Raw genomic sequence first — 14,932 nt, forward strand, 5'->3', positions numbered from 1 at the left:
TCGCAGGAGGTGACATTGCTGGCAGCGTTCTGGAGCCGGAGTGGTCCCCCTAGCTTCACGTGCGATTTGTAGCTTCGCCCTGCTGTTATGCAAACGCGTAGGCCATGCGGATAGTGGTAAGGTCCGGAATGAAAATGAGGGGGAATTAATTCATTTGCCCTGAGGACCCGTGACCAGACACTAGGAAAGGGGTGGGGAGATAGAGGGAAGTAGCACACTGGTTCACGAAAATAGTTTGAAGAAGCTAAGTATACAGGAGCCCAAAAGAAACATCTACTCGCTTGAACATAAATAAACACAGTCAATTTTAAGAGGTGTGCGTCCATTTGAACAGCTACACATCAGATACAAGGAATGGCTGTACTTGCACTTCGTCAGGACCGCACACGCACACGCACACACGCACGCACGCACACACGCACACACACGCATACACACGCACACACACGCACGCACGCACACACACACACACACACACACACACACACACACACACACACACACACACACACACACACACAACACACACACACACACACACACACACACACACACACACACACACACACACACACACACACACACACACACACACACACACACACACACACACACACACGCACACGCACACGCACACACAGGGAGGAGCACAGAGACAGAATCCGTCACGACCACTGTGGAACGTGTTGTTCTGTTTAGTTTACGAAGGGCTACAATTATAGCTAAAAATGCTGCTAGAAAATTGTCGTTTAGTACTGATGGTGATAAAAGCAATTTTGTTTTATTTTTTGCATTATTTTCCTCTTCATTTCATCTCAAGCAGCTCGTCTAAAGTAGCAGGCTCCACATATAGCAGCGCTGACATATTCAACGTCCATTACAATCTGTCTCTCTTTCTATTTCTACCGCAGGAACACGCTACGTGGGTGTCCTACATCAGCATCGCGGGTCTTGCGATGTTCGTCATCACATTCGCTGTTGGCCCAGGTACGCATATTCATTTCGGAGCTCAATTTCTGGCTAATTTATGTTTTACGAGAGCTGAGAGAATTATGTCGTCGGCCTGTTTGGGAGAATTGTGTTAGACATCAAATATATCTGTTGAATTCTTGAAAATGACTGCAATAAATACCAGCATCAATTACAGAGAGGATCAATAAACAGAGATAAACTTTGCGCACGCCATTCGTAGCCGTAGCCTATAAAAAATTAGGGCAGAACTCATCTCATTATGACTGCCGATCAATGCGATTAGCATTTGAACAATGTAGCGACAGACCGTATTTCTGAAGTCAGGTTTATTTGATATCTGTAGTGGTCATCTTGAGACTTCACTTGCTTCGTCTGTACGCGACATACTGCGGTATCGTCCCACTTTGCAATAACACTCGCTTGCCAACGTCGCCCACGAGCATGGCGGCATGACGACGTCTGCATGACGCCGACGCAGTGAAAACGATGGAATGACGAAGAAGGAATGACGTCGATGGAACGACAAAGGCGGTATGACGTCGATGACAATGAGATGACGATGGTATAACGACGACAGCAGGGACAACGACGTGAGGACCGTGGGAGAACTAGGAATGCATGACGACGATGGCGGAACGATGACGGTATGACGACAACCGGATGCCGAAGCTGGAATAACAACGATGACACGACCTCAACGGTATGAGATATGGTATGACAACGGTTGCGTGATGTTAACTACCTGACGACGAGGATATGACGATATTGGCATGAAAACGGTGGCAAAATCACGATTGGTTGACGACAGCATAATTACAACAGAATGACGAAGAAGGAATGACGTCTGTGGATTGACGAAAGCGGCACGGCGATGACGGCATGACGACAACGGTATGACGACGATTGCATGACGATGACGCAATGGCGATATGGCATGACAACAGTATGAGGGCAAGGGGACGACGAGGAGTGTATGGCGACAATGGCGTGACGATGGCGGCGTCATGAATCCTGTATGACGACGATGGTATCAGAAGAGTGCGATCTCAGAGCTGGCACGACCACGACGTCACGGCGACGTCGTCATGACAACAGATGCATAATAGCGAATGTGTGAGGACGATGCAATGATGACAATGGCATGAAAACGGCGATATAATCGCGATTGAATCACCACAACGTAATTACAATAAAATGACTAAGAAAGATTGGAGTAGATGGAACAATCAAGGCGTTATGACGACAATGTGATGACATTGCCTAACTGATGACGATGGTAGAAGAACAGCGTGACGACGACAGCATGATGACCCAGTATGACGACGACTGTGTGACGACGACGGCGTGAGGACGAAGTTGAAAAAAAAAGACGAAGCTGGAAGGACCACGACGATATCGCAACGACGGTATGACAGCGAATGCATGACGACGATTATATGACGATGATGGCATGACAACGGTATGAAGCAATGGGATGGCGACGACGGTATGACGACAATGGCGTGACGGCGACGGTATGATGAGAGTCGAATTACAAGGCTGAGTGACGACGACGGAACGACCATGCCGGCATCACGACCGCGAGCACCTACGTAGTGGCCGAAGCTGGTCGACAACTTGTTCCAGTTGGTCAACTTAAGAGCATAGATAGATAGATAGATAGATAGATAGATAGATAGATAGATAGATAGATAGATACATAGATAGATAGATAGATAGATAGATAGATAGATAGATAGATAGATAGATAGATAGATAGATAGATAGATAGATAGATAGATAGATAGATAGATAGATAGATAGATAGATAGATAGATAGATAGATAGATAGATAGATAGATAGATAGATAGATAGATAGATAGATAGATAGATAGATAGATAGATAGATAGATAGATAGATAGATAGATAGATAGATAGATAGAAGTTCCTTTTCTCGTGGCGTTGAAGGACGACGTCCCTGTGATGTAGCACGGCGAGGGCGAAGTAGCAGCTAGGGATCTTTGAACAAGTATGACAAACTGTATTCACAAGCGAGCTATTTAAATTTACAGAGAGTGCAAAGAGCACGCCTTCACTCTTCTACGCCTAGCTGGGTGTTAGCGCCGAGGACGCTTTTAGGACGTACGCAGTACGGAGCCTCACCATTCTACCACTGCGTGGTTACAGCCAAGACTGCCCGTGAGTCCTCTGCACTGCGGTTATAACTGCCACAAAGCAAAAGAAAGGAAAGAAGAGAAAACGGCATAGCTCGACACGGATGGAGCCGTTTTCTTTCGCGCTGCTAGCGCTGGCCGTGTAACTGCATGCCCTCCCCTTTTTCCGCTCGCGGCCCTCGCATTCCGATGCAACGCTGACAATGAAACTAAGAGCACGTACGACCTTACAGGACGTGTAGGTTACGCGTAGCGAGACGAGTCATGTAATCAAAATAGATTATGCTACAATATTGTACGCCTACATTGATTTGCTTTCTGATGGTCACCATATTTGACGGATTATCACATTCATCGATTTGTCGCTCGGTGCAAGATGCGCACAGTGTATTGGAAATTTCTTGACTGTTATTTTGAAATAAAATGGTGACGCTAGAGTGACGACTTTGCGCACGAGGAACGAGTGCTGAGGTGACGACCACACTACGCAGGCTCGATACCGTGGTTCCTGGTGACGGAGTTATTCGGTCAGGGCGCCCGTCCTATTGCTACCAGCCTGGCGGTGGCCGTCAACTGGGCGGCCAATTTCGTCGTGGGGCTCGCCTTCCTGCCCCTCATGGTGAGGCTTGGCAAACATCTTAAATGGAGATATTGCCCACCAACAGAGAAACTTGCATATTCTGTGCCTATGTTACGCTAGTTTCTGCGTTGGTTGCTTCTGCACCACATTTCCGTCTTTCTTTCTTTCTTTCTTTCATTCTTTCTTTCTTTCTTTCTTCCTTTCTTTCTTTCTTTCTTTCTTTCTTTCTTTCTCGGCATGTTGTCCGCCTAGCCCAAATGAAGAGAGCCGCCGTGGTGGCGTGGTGGCTTTGGCGTTTCTCTGCTTAGCCCGAGGTCGCGGGATCAAATCCTTGCCGCGGCAGCCGCATTTTGATGATGACGAAATGCAAAAATTCCCGTGTACCGTGCATTGCGTGCACGCTAACGACCCCAGGTGGTCGGGATTAAACCGAAGTCCCCCACTTCGGCGTGCCTCATAATCATATTTTGGTTTCTACACTGAATACCACAATATCTAATCTAATTTGAGTCTAAATAAAGAAAGATGACTTCGCACGAGCGTCGCTTTAACTTTTAGGAAGTTTGTAAACGTAAATGGAACAAACGTAAGAAAAGGAAGCAAGGACTCGACCTCTACTTTCGACCACTTCAAATATTGGATTACGTCATCGTAGCATAGCGGTCTCACCGATAATTCGCAAGCGTGTGCCCGTGGCTCGGTCCAGTTACTGATGTAGATAACTCGACCCCATAAAATATGCAGCTTGCAGGCTGGTTGATTTTACATGATTGCATATAATATACAGTGCATGTATGGAAAACAAACAACGGACGAGGAGAGCACAGGATCACGAAGCGCTTGTACAGGTTTTCTTTTTCGCCAGCTATCATGCGTAATCGTGAAGGCAGGAGGCGTCCATTCCTTTTGCGTCTGCCTGTTACAATTTTCTAAAGCACGAAGTCGATCAGAAACACGCCTCCTTCAGCACTTGACACATCAAACTCGTGAGTCCTTGTGGTCAGTGAGAGTTCTTGTTCTTCATGTTGCTAACCAGCAACAAGGCGGGACGCACGCGACTTGGTAAAGAGTAAGCACTCGTTCTTAATCTGCGATAGATCTTTGACGAGGCTATGAAAGTGTATGAAAAAGCTCTGCAAATATTTATTTGTACGGGTATATAAAACGTGTTTTTAATGAATGCCTTGGTATAAGAAATGAAATCAAGATTCTGACGAAAAGGACGATTGTAAGTAAGGATCCCACGTCACTTGTTTCTTTTACCCATTTATTTCTGTGATCGGTGTCCGTTATTCAGCGCCAATGAAATGTGTTACATCTAAGCAACGGTGATTATTGGTGACATATCTTTAGTCTTTCATATTTTCGGAAACATTCTATGTATATGTGCGTGTCTTTAGGTACGTCCACATGTATCTAATGTGCTTGGAGAGCCGAGGTGTAGGGGGCGTGCACTCTCGTCTTCGTGTCCACACGATCACGTGGGAGCGCCCACATGCTTACTTATAAATAGGTCGTTCTTTTTGTAGCAGTTACAAGGCGCAGACGATGTAGGAAGGTGTCGGTGAGTCGTGGAAGCTGAGGGTTCATTTTGTACTGCAGGTGTCGGTCGATTAAACGCATACAAGATTGATTCCTTTGTACTTTTTATCAACTTGTTTTGCACATGCAGTTATCTCTTGAGGTCTCACCTGGTAGAATTTGTAGATTGCAATGTGTGCCATAAGGTAATTAGTTAAAACCTTATTAATTAGTGAATATTTTTAACTATTCGATTATACTTTGCATATTTTTCCTGCAAGTAATGTCCGCCTGTTCGAGTAGACCAGCTCATATCTGCCACAGGCAATCTTTTAAAAATTTGGGCCTACTAAAGAAAAAAAGCACCCCAGTATACGTCATACGCGAATGTATATTTTTCTAATAGTTGCTTCTATTATTATGATCGTTTTGAGCACAATTATTCTGTTATACAAGAGCAGCCGGCGCAACCTCTAGGCAAGAATAGGATAGGGATAACTTTAATAAAGTGCCGGCAAACGACGGTTTAACGCGTCGTGACGCTGGCCAAGCGTCGGCCCGGGGTTATACCCAACTCTGCACTACCCCAGTTGAACCCGTTTGTAGTGGGTCATGAGGTTTGTGCTTTTCAAGCGTACCCGGGGCCTGCTGGACAGCCCATAGTTGTGTGTCCTTGTCTGCAGACTGCAGTGCACCTTGAAGTCTGCAGACTGGAATGCACCATTTCATTTCATTTCAATATCATTTCATTAGAGAAAGTTTTGAAAAAGAAATACTAAGCTCTCAAAGCTACGAAGTGATGCTTCAGTGCGTTTAAACGAGTGTTCTGCAGAATGGTTAAATTTATTCCTAGAGGAGGTAAAAAATTAGGACCGTAATTAAACTTGTAGTGATAGAAAATATAGGCGGAAATTGATGGTGCTACGCGTCGCGCAGGAGGCGATCGAGCACTTCACTTTCCTGATCTTCACGCTGGTGCTGGTGTTGTTCTGGGTCTTCATCTACAAGAAGCTACCGGAGACGAAGAACAAGAGCATCGAGGCCATCACCAATGTTTTCCGCGCGCGAGTCTACCAGGAGGACGTGGCCCTGAACAAGCTCAACGGACGAGCGTGAACTCCAGGCTCGGTGGTTTCTGCAGACTGGTGCACGAGCCGACGCGTGGCTCTGCGGACCCGGCCTGAGCGCAGGACGTGGCCGAAGCTCAGTTCCCGCGCGGTGTGCGTTCAATCGAATGGGCTGTCGTGAAACTCGAGGCAGCGAGGAAGAAGGGAGACCGCTGCTTGAGGCGCTGTCACACTAGGAGGATTGGGCTTCGATACCGACCAATCAATATTGCGGACGATCGGTCGACTTGTCATTAATGTTGTGGCCAGGATGGCTTATCACAATTAGTAACCACCAACACTAGCAAGACGAACAATCTGAAATACCGCCGCCTGACGCCTTTTATTTCGAAGACGCCACGAAAAGGAACTTATCGATGAACCGTAGGTAGACCGACCCCTATAGGCGTGCCTCGAAACCGCGCCTAGTATTTTTTATTATTTTCCTTGTTATGCGCACTCGCGTTTCGCTCCACAAGGACATGATACGTTTCTTTTCTTAGCAAGCGCATTTATTTCAGCACGGCGTGAGCAATGCGAGCACCCGCTGCATCGAGAAGTGGGGCATTGCGGCGTAACGAGCGTGACCGATGGGAGCTGGGTTCACATGCAGCAAGCGATCTTGCGGGTAACCTCGCAGGAACTCGCGACCCGCCCAGCTGTCGCACGCTACCCATGTGGCGTTCGGTCGACTCACCACTTCTATGTAATGTTTCTACACTCCCACCCTCACCCCGCGTCCTCGCGTCCTACACCGCCACATTGCGGCCCGCAAGAACTTGCCCGTGCGCGTGCACCCCGAAGTTTGACCTGAGTTCGAGGACCCTGAGTTAGCGTCGAAAACATGCCTGCCGACCACCGGCTCTAGCGGACTCTTATAGGATTCAACAACTATTTGCTATTGTTGCTGTTAGCGCAATGCGACATGGCAGCCGACGTCACGATAACACGTTGCTGGCAGAAACAGTCGGCCGACTGTCGGTCCTGTGTGACAGCAGTTTTGCAGAGAACGTAGTCCTGCAAAGACAGACCTGCAATCGCTTTTTCATGAACGACATGTTTGGGGAGCGTCTGGGCTGAAGCCACCGGCCGGTCCAAATCATCTTAGCAATCAGCGGGAGCTAAAAGCTTCTGCCTCTTCACCGATCGACACACGGACACGGATGAAAGGCACGTGGCCAACGTTCGGCTAATCCACGTCTTCGTCCATGGCCAGGACATTATTCGAAAGTGTTGTGAGATATTTGGTAGTGCGGCGCGTGTTTCTACTACGTCACTCATGGTGGCTCGGCAAATATGTACATCGAAGAAGCAGCGAACTTGAAGGCGACAAGAACAGGCATTAGATCTTTAGTGGGAGCCGGAAAGGCTACAGATGACACTTTATCACACGAGCCCGCGCACTTAGGTGCACAAAATACTCTATCACGATCCATCGATGCACCGTGAAAGCTATACATGTAGCTATGGCGGACCTTTCCTTTCGAAGGAAGGAGAGGAGATGGAAGTGGTGAATTGTTAGCAGAACTAACGTTATGTTTTACAACACCAATATGTTTGTCTAGTTATCTTAAAAATGTCGGATTTGACGCTATATGAATGTCTACAAGGTAACGATGGCACAAGTAACAATGAAAAGCCTATTGGAATATGCGAAAAATATAGAGAACATGTATCCATGCTATACAGCTCCATACTTAAACACAAGCCTTGCCTCGGTTGTTGGATTAGAGGTAAATCCTCTTCCTGTCAATGTAAGAAAAAAACTAACCATGTAGTGTTCGTACCAACAAGCCCGGCTAGCTACTGTTCTGAAGCTAACCAGACATTTTCAGCAAGAGAATCTAGGCAGTAATCCTAAAGCAGGGGTGTAGAAACTCTGAATGGTAAACTGCTTGTACAACGTTTTTTCCCCCTTAACCTTTTGGTCGTTTGCTCAGGTGGGCTGCTATTACGATGTGGTGTGATTGAAATGATTTCCATTTCTTTCTTTCTTTATTTCCGTCCGAACAGCTACTGAAAATTCGTACCTTAATCCTTTTCTGTTTCTTCAGCAGCACTGTCGTCGAATGAGCGAGGTCGTGTGGCAAATAGTTTGTCCTTTTCAGGTTTCACGTTAGTAATATAGGTAGCGAAGACTTGAGAGATGTTATAAAAGTATATTCACCTCATAAAGTAAATACTTTATCTAAACGCCATAGACGTGTCTCGAAGTAAGAGGTTAGGTTTTCGTGTGGATTACGCATATTATTTAGTTTTACTTCACGAGTCTGCCACAAAAGCAGTTTACACTTCGCGGCAAATCAGATCTGCGGAAATCTTCAAGGTGAAGGAAGCTCTAGAATGAGCAAAACATTTTCGCCTGCCTGACAGTAGCTTCTTAACTTAGCAGTTAAGAAGCCTGTCTAGCGCTCATCGCTCAGTAACAGTAGCTTAGTTGCTTCTCGCTGCCATCGGCTTGACGGCAATTTTTCTCTTTCACTAATTTACGCTTTGTTTCGTTTCATTTTTCTGCAAGTGCCAAGAGAGGTACAGCCTAAGTCGAAGCCCTGTCATCGTTGCGATTTCTCTGTCTGCGTTCGATGGGGATGAAATGCGAAAACACCCGTGTACTTAGATTAGTTGCACGTTAAAGAACCCCAGGTAGACCAAATCTCCGGAGTCCCTCACTACGGTTTGCCTCATAATCAGATTGTGGTTTTGGCACGTACAATCCCATAACTTAAATTTTACGTATCTGCGTTTACGTAGATACGCACTGTTTTTACAATGTATTGAAGATCAGGGCGCGTGAAATCTCATTTTATTATCAGCAAGCCACATATACCCTTATAGCAAGCATAAGTAGCAACATTCAGCATTCTAGAAGTGGCGTGTTTTGTGCATTACGGTTGTCTTGAAAGCTCTGGCCATATTGGATCAAAATTGCAAGCTTGGGAACGTTGTCTTCTTTTGTTGGACGGCATGGAAAGAAATAAGGCAATAAGGTGATTGCGATACCAAGTGCTTCTGTATCCTTAAGCAAAATGATCTTTGGCCTGCGTACTATGAAGATAAAAGAATTCAATGTTCAACAAAACAAAATAAAGAAATTGCAGAAAGGGTAAGTAGCTTTCTTGATAAGTTTCTTGACTTATCGCCTCAAGCTATTTCCTAAACACCCTGCCTCACGTATAGTATCCTCACGTAACCTTTTGCCCAAAGCTTCTCTCACAAACTGCGCTTGTTCGCCCCGACGTAAGCAGCAGAAATGCTGCTCCTGCAGATGAACAACCACGGACATAGTCATCTCACCGGATCCAATGTTTCTAGCAGAAGGCAGTAATTCCCCGCAAAATTTGTGTCGCACGCAACGTGCCTGTTGCTGACAGGGTAAAGCGCAAGCATAAGTCTGTTATTCTATTCATACTTCTCTTTTTCATTTATTCACATTCAACATTCAAAATTCATGATTGTTATGCAGGACTAAGAAGTACAAAGAAGTGCCTCAGCTGGCTTAGGCATCTTAGGCCGCTGGCATATTTCCTACTATTTTTGTACAATAATTGACAAGAAAAATAAACATGTGTGTTGTAGCAATGTGTTTTGTTCACTTTCGCAAGCTGTGGGGAACCTCGTGACGATCGCGAGGCAGAACATTTATTAAACGCGTTGGCAATCACTCAACAAATTTTTACAACAAATAAAAATAACTTTCCAGTAGTATCTTATTTTTAAAGCTGTGGTAGTGTGAGGCGCCGACAGAATGAAACCTAATTATTCTGATGCTGTATTTTTCGAGCTTGAGTTTTACTTCCCAATGTCAATCAACTCGCCCAGGTGGGCCGTCAATTTCCTCAAAGTGAATGAGCTTTCAAAGAAAAATCGATATTCTCAAATGCCACTAAAAATTACCGGACCGCGCCACAGGTGTTAACAACTTCGTCGCCGAGCGGGCACAGGAACTCAGCCACTTTTCGTTACAAAGAGCGAAAAAAAAAAAGGCATCTTTCTGATGGACGCACGTGACCGCCGACTGTCGCCACCACGCTTCCAACGAGGGGAGTAAAGGCCGCGCTTTAGAGCGACCGAACTTCAGTGGTGAGTCAGCGACGCGACTTTTGCCAGAAAAACTTGAGGAAAGCCCGGCGCCCCGGCAAGTTATTTATGCTCGACACTTTCGGAGACGTCCGCCTGCAGCGCAACGTCTCGGGTCAGTCGTTTCTTTGCTCGCTTGCTGCCGAGCTGTGCGACCGTGACACACCTAAATGCTGCGCACGCGTGTTCTTAGCCTGCAGACACTCCTGACGTCTGGCAGACAACAGTGCCTGGAACCGGCGCTCCGTGAACAACTACGCCATGTGCAAGTTTCTTCAAAACTTAAAAAATGGTAATGAAGTGGTCAGGTTTGAATAGACTCATTCTGCGCAGCGCCCAAGCGTGTAAGTACGAATAGTAGGCGAGAGACAGGCACGATCTATCGGCCAACCTATGCTGTCTCGTCGACGTGGAAGACGCTCGTTCAGCTCAGGACATAAATTTCAATTCATTCAGGTGTGGTCAAACCAAAGATTTTTAGCACGGAACCAAGACGAGCATCGGCTTTGCTTCTGTCGAGGATCGCGAGCTAATAACACAGGTATCCAGTAAAGTCACGTGGACCGGCTACTGATCAGGAGGTGACTGAATCGGCAGGAGCTCCGAATGTGGCTCGGTATTTCGGCGTCACACGTACTGAAGGCCTGAACGACGTGCATTTCCTGTGCTCGCACAGCCGGAAGTCCGTACGCAGTGCTCGAGCGTCGCGAATGCCCCTGCCCTGCAGGGTAGGCCACTCTCAAGAGGCTCAACCAACGACCCACAGTCGCGTCGACGTCAGCTGACGGAGACGCTAGCGCCGCTCGACGTCTAGCGCGCGCTTGCGATCGAAGCTCGTGACGTCACACGTTTTACCGGGACTCCGAAGCCGAGGCGGCGATCATGGCGGCGGAGGGTTGAACCACGCCAGCGGGCTCCGGCGCTTGGAAGTCGCTTGCTACCTTACGCCCACGCACGGGTAAGTTCCCGAGCGCATGATGCTTTTGTCTGGCTTCCCCGCAGCGCTTCGAAGATAGCGTGTGCGGACGAGAGCGCAGAGCACTCAATCGAGGCTGTTGTATATGCGCACTTCATTTTGCGCACGGATACGGGAAACACCGAGTGATTAAACTCTGCCGTATAGCAGCACTCCGTTACGAGATCAAAACATTGCGTTGCTCTTTTGAGGCAACGTGCACGAGAATTCCAATCTAACTCCTTGCGTTTTCGCGTATCTGCACCGTTTTTTGGGGCCTCTGCGGCCGGTTATAGTGACGTGTATACGATATTGTCGTTGATTCGTTTGATTTTAATTGGTGAATTTCGTATGCAAAAGCAAGCTCCAGCTCCTACCTGTTTGTTCCCTGCAAAGATATTGGCAAAGAACTTAACGAGGGTTTGTAACTGAAGCAACGTCGGAAAGCTAGAGTACGATCACGATGCTGATCGGAACAGTCAAGCGATTTGTTTCTCGCGCATTCATTCTGCTGCTCTGCTTGTTGCTCCAACAGTACGCAGCGCCCGAAACAATTCTTTTAGCCTCTGTGATGCGCTCCATGAGCGATCGCTTAATCGAATCGACATATTAGTGTATGTCAAAAATCTTATCCACATGCAGTGTCTTAATGGGGGGGAATATGTATACAAGGTACAATTGCATAAGATGAGCACTGAGCTTTCTATTTCTTTATGTCGGCATCTTAACTCATAAATTGGTTTCGCGGATGATGTATATGCTCCAGATTTCGCTTTATGTGGCGGACACAGCAAGCAAGCTTGTGCCATTGTTACCAGCAATGCGTATTGGTGGCAGAAAACAGTGACATTATCTAACAAATATAGCTCGCTAATCCTTAAATGTCAAGCACATTCAGAAGAAGCGTCACCAAACCTTGCAATTTAAAAGGGGTTTAGGCAACCCAAAGAACAAAAAAATTAACTGGGACAAGTTCTGCAATAAACAAACATATGTTCAAGTTTCCGTGACCGTATTCTAACGGAAATTAGGGGCTTTGTTAAAAGCTTGATGCAGCACGTGCATTGGATCTGTTGAACTCTTTAGTACTGTTCCTTCTAATAATGCCTTGTGTCGTCTACACACACACACACACATATATATATATATATATATATATATATATATATATATATATATATATATATATATATATCGAGATAGATAGGTCAACATTATCAAGCGAGTTTGAAAGAGACGTAAGCGCTGTTTTTTTTAATTATTATTAAGGACGACATAAACATCGTGTTTTCAAGCTTTCCCTCGAGAGCTCAACGTGAGTGCAGCTAGTCGTCAATAAAGCGAGACTGACAGGCGGAGTTTATCGCTTAAACACCGTCAGCATGCATTCGTTTGAGTCGCGTAAATCTTATAGCAGCGCTGCAAGTACCTCGTCAGAACGCCAGTCAGTTTGTCGGCGCATCCCGCGGTGAGTACTACTCGCTCTTAAGGGGAAGCTTTGCCTCGCTACACAACTTGCAACCGCCGAGTTTCTCGGAACTGTAATAGAGGAAATTGTGTGCCACGAGGTGTGCACTAGTGTTGCTGCTCATAATCACCTGTGAACCGGAGACACAAACGCGTTATCGCAAGAGAAGAAAGGAAACCTACAGGAATAGGCCGTGACAATCAACACATTTATCATGTACTGCAGCTGACACAGGCTCGCGGTAGGGCTGACCAAGTGTTTGTACAGGTGTCTATAGAAGCGTGTATATTAAACTAGAAATATGTAGCATCGGCACAACGTAAGTTAATCGAAATACTGGTGAAATTTTACAAAGGAATGAGTTAAGTTCCTGCATCCCAGGGCTGCCACTACGTCACGGTACCGCTCGGGATATTTCAGAAGGAGTGACGACAGCGAAAGAACAATGCTGCGGATAGTGATAAAACACCATTCTCAATACTTTGTAAGAAAGATTGCGACGATCATTATTTTGACGACGACGATTGTGAACGATGATTGCGAACGTTTTTACACTTGGTCGTACTGATCCACAATATATCTTGACTTACATCTGCAGCGTCTATATGGTTATGTGTTTTAGTTCCAAAATTATTGTAACTAACTGCCACCGAACTGGGTCCCATCCATGGGGCGGTTCGCGCTTTCCTCTCAACGGATACATCAACGCGTTTCCTGTCGATATTGCAATATGTCAGTCAATTTCATCAGGGAATCTGTTGTGAGAAGCTTCTTTTTTAATTGCACTTTCGTTCTTGAGTTTTAATTGTCCAATTCGCCTTGAGTTCTTTTTATTTCTGATGTTGTGTAATAATTCAATTCTTTTGTTAGCAATTGTTAATGCCATTAGGTGTTCAACCTGTCACGCCCGATTTTGGTAACTAAAGCCACTTTGCCGCGCCAGCTTTAGCAGCAGGTCGAACATTTTTTCATTATGCGATGGATGCAGCGCAAATAAAGACACGACAGATCCAGAGACCATACTGCACACGCTGTCTTCTCTGCATGTGTTCCAGTGCTTTCGCTCTGTGTAATATAAACTCCTATACTGTCTTGCCTGGCCAGCCGTGCTATCGAGCATTCAAGTAAATGCATGGTGCTTACGCGAAGGACCTGATGGTTGTTGTCTTTTCGATCTCTTTCCAATTCGCACGTCATTAAATTTGCTGCTCTGCGTGCCACCGCACACGCGATCTTGGTTCTGGCGACACAGTGCGAATAATGACCGCGCACACGGGGTGGTCTGCAATCTTCGCTGCGCACGTCGCCGGCGGAAAGCGAGTTTCCGCTTCCCGAGGTTGGCAGTCTTTGTCGTTCGTCTCCGCCATTTCCCGATGCCGAGCAGCTATAGCGAGCGCGCAAAACAAGCGAGCACGCTAGCGAAGGACAGCGTCGGCGACCACAGCGAGCGAGCGGCGCGGCTGTAGTGCCTCCGCATTATGTTCCAAGAAACGATCGGGGCGATCTATCGGATTTCGATGCGTGGAGAACCATTTTCCCCATCATTGCTCTTGCGCAATGAAGAAGCAACACATTCGTGGACTACAATGTCCGGTTGGGCTTGTTCGAACAAAATGCATTAGGCAATTGAAAGGTAACAATGGCAGTTCGTTTTTTTTTTTACACCTAGATATTTTGCACTGTAGGGCTTTTCCCTAAGAAATTTCCCCCGAGTAATCGGGAACTTATAGCGCACTAGTTAATCGAATAAAATTATTGCAGAGTTTACGTACACGAGGTAATAAAACAAACAAAACTGTTGATTATGTACAAAAACAGTGAAAAGGAAAAATAGCACCGTGCCACCTCAATCGATAGTTGCCTGTCAAGCTACCGAGGAAGTAATCGAAGGTCCAGGTCAAGAAGCTTGTTAACGCTGCCTATGATGGAAGAAACTTCCTTTGCATAATAACAGTCGTGCCAGCTGCACCGAAGCGGCGCACGCATGGCGTTGGATTTTTCCTTCGATGTCTCGGAGTGCAGCGCGCATTGAGTGGTCGCAAATGGACGTTCACTCTTTTGTTCCGTTTCTTGCTGTTAAGTAAGCAAAGTTGCGACA

At 46.3% G+C, this 14,932-nt stretch overlaps 2 protein-coding genes across 2 annotated transcripts in view; both read left to right on the forward strand.

The window, feature by feature from the left end:
* The window catches only part of LOC126520395 (solute carrier family 2, facilitated glucose transporter member 1-like), a 58,564-nt gene extending 48,655 nt beyond the window's left edge, over window positions 1-9,909 (forward strand). The window contains exons 9-11 of the mRNA XM_050169324.3: window positions 912-987; window positions 3,619-3,746; window positions 6,165-9,909. Coding sequence (XP_050025281.1) covers window positions 912-987; window positions 3,619-3,746; window positions 6,165-6,344 — 384 coding nt within the window. The 3' untranslated portion in view covers window positions 6,345-9,909. The remainder of the gene's footprint in view (window positions 1-911; window positions 988-3,618; window positions 3,747-6,164) is intronic.
* A 95-nt stretch (window positions 9,910-10,004) lies between these two features.
* LOC126520156 (anoctamin-7-like) overlaps window positions 10,005-14,932 on the forward strand; it is a 130,266-nt gene continuing 125,338 nt past the window's right edge. Inside the window, exon 1 of the mRNA XM_050169227.3 lies at window positions 10,005-11,369. The gene's annotated coding sequence lies outside the window, so the exon portion shown is untranslated. The remainder of the gene's footprint in view (window positions 11,370-14,932) is intronic.

This window comes from Dermacentor andersoni, chromosome 3, assembly GCF_023375885.2.
Source record: "Dermacentor andersoni chromosome 3, qqDerAnde1_hic_scaffold, whole genome shotgun sequence".
NCBI lineage: Eukaryota > Metazoa > Arthropoda > Arachnida > Ixodida > Ixodidae > Dermacentor > Dermacentor andersoni.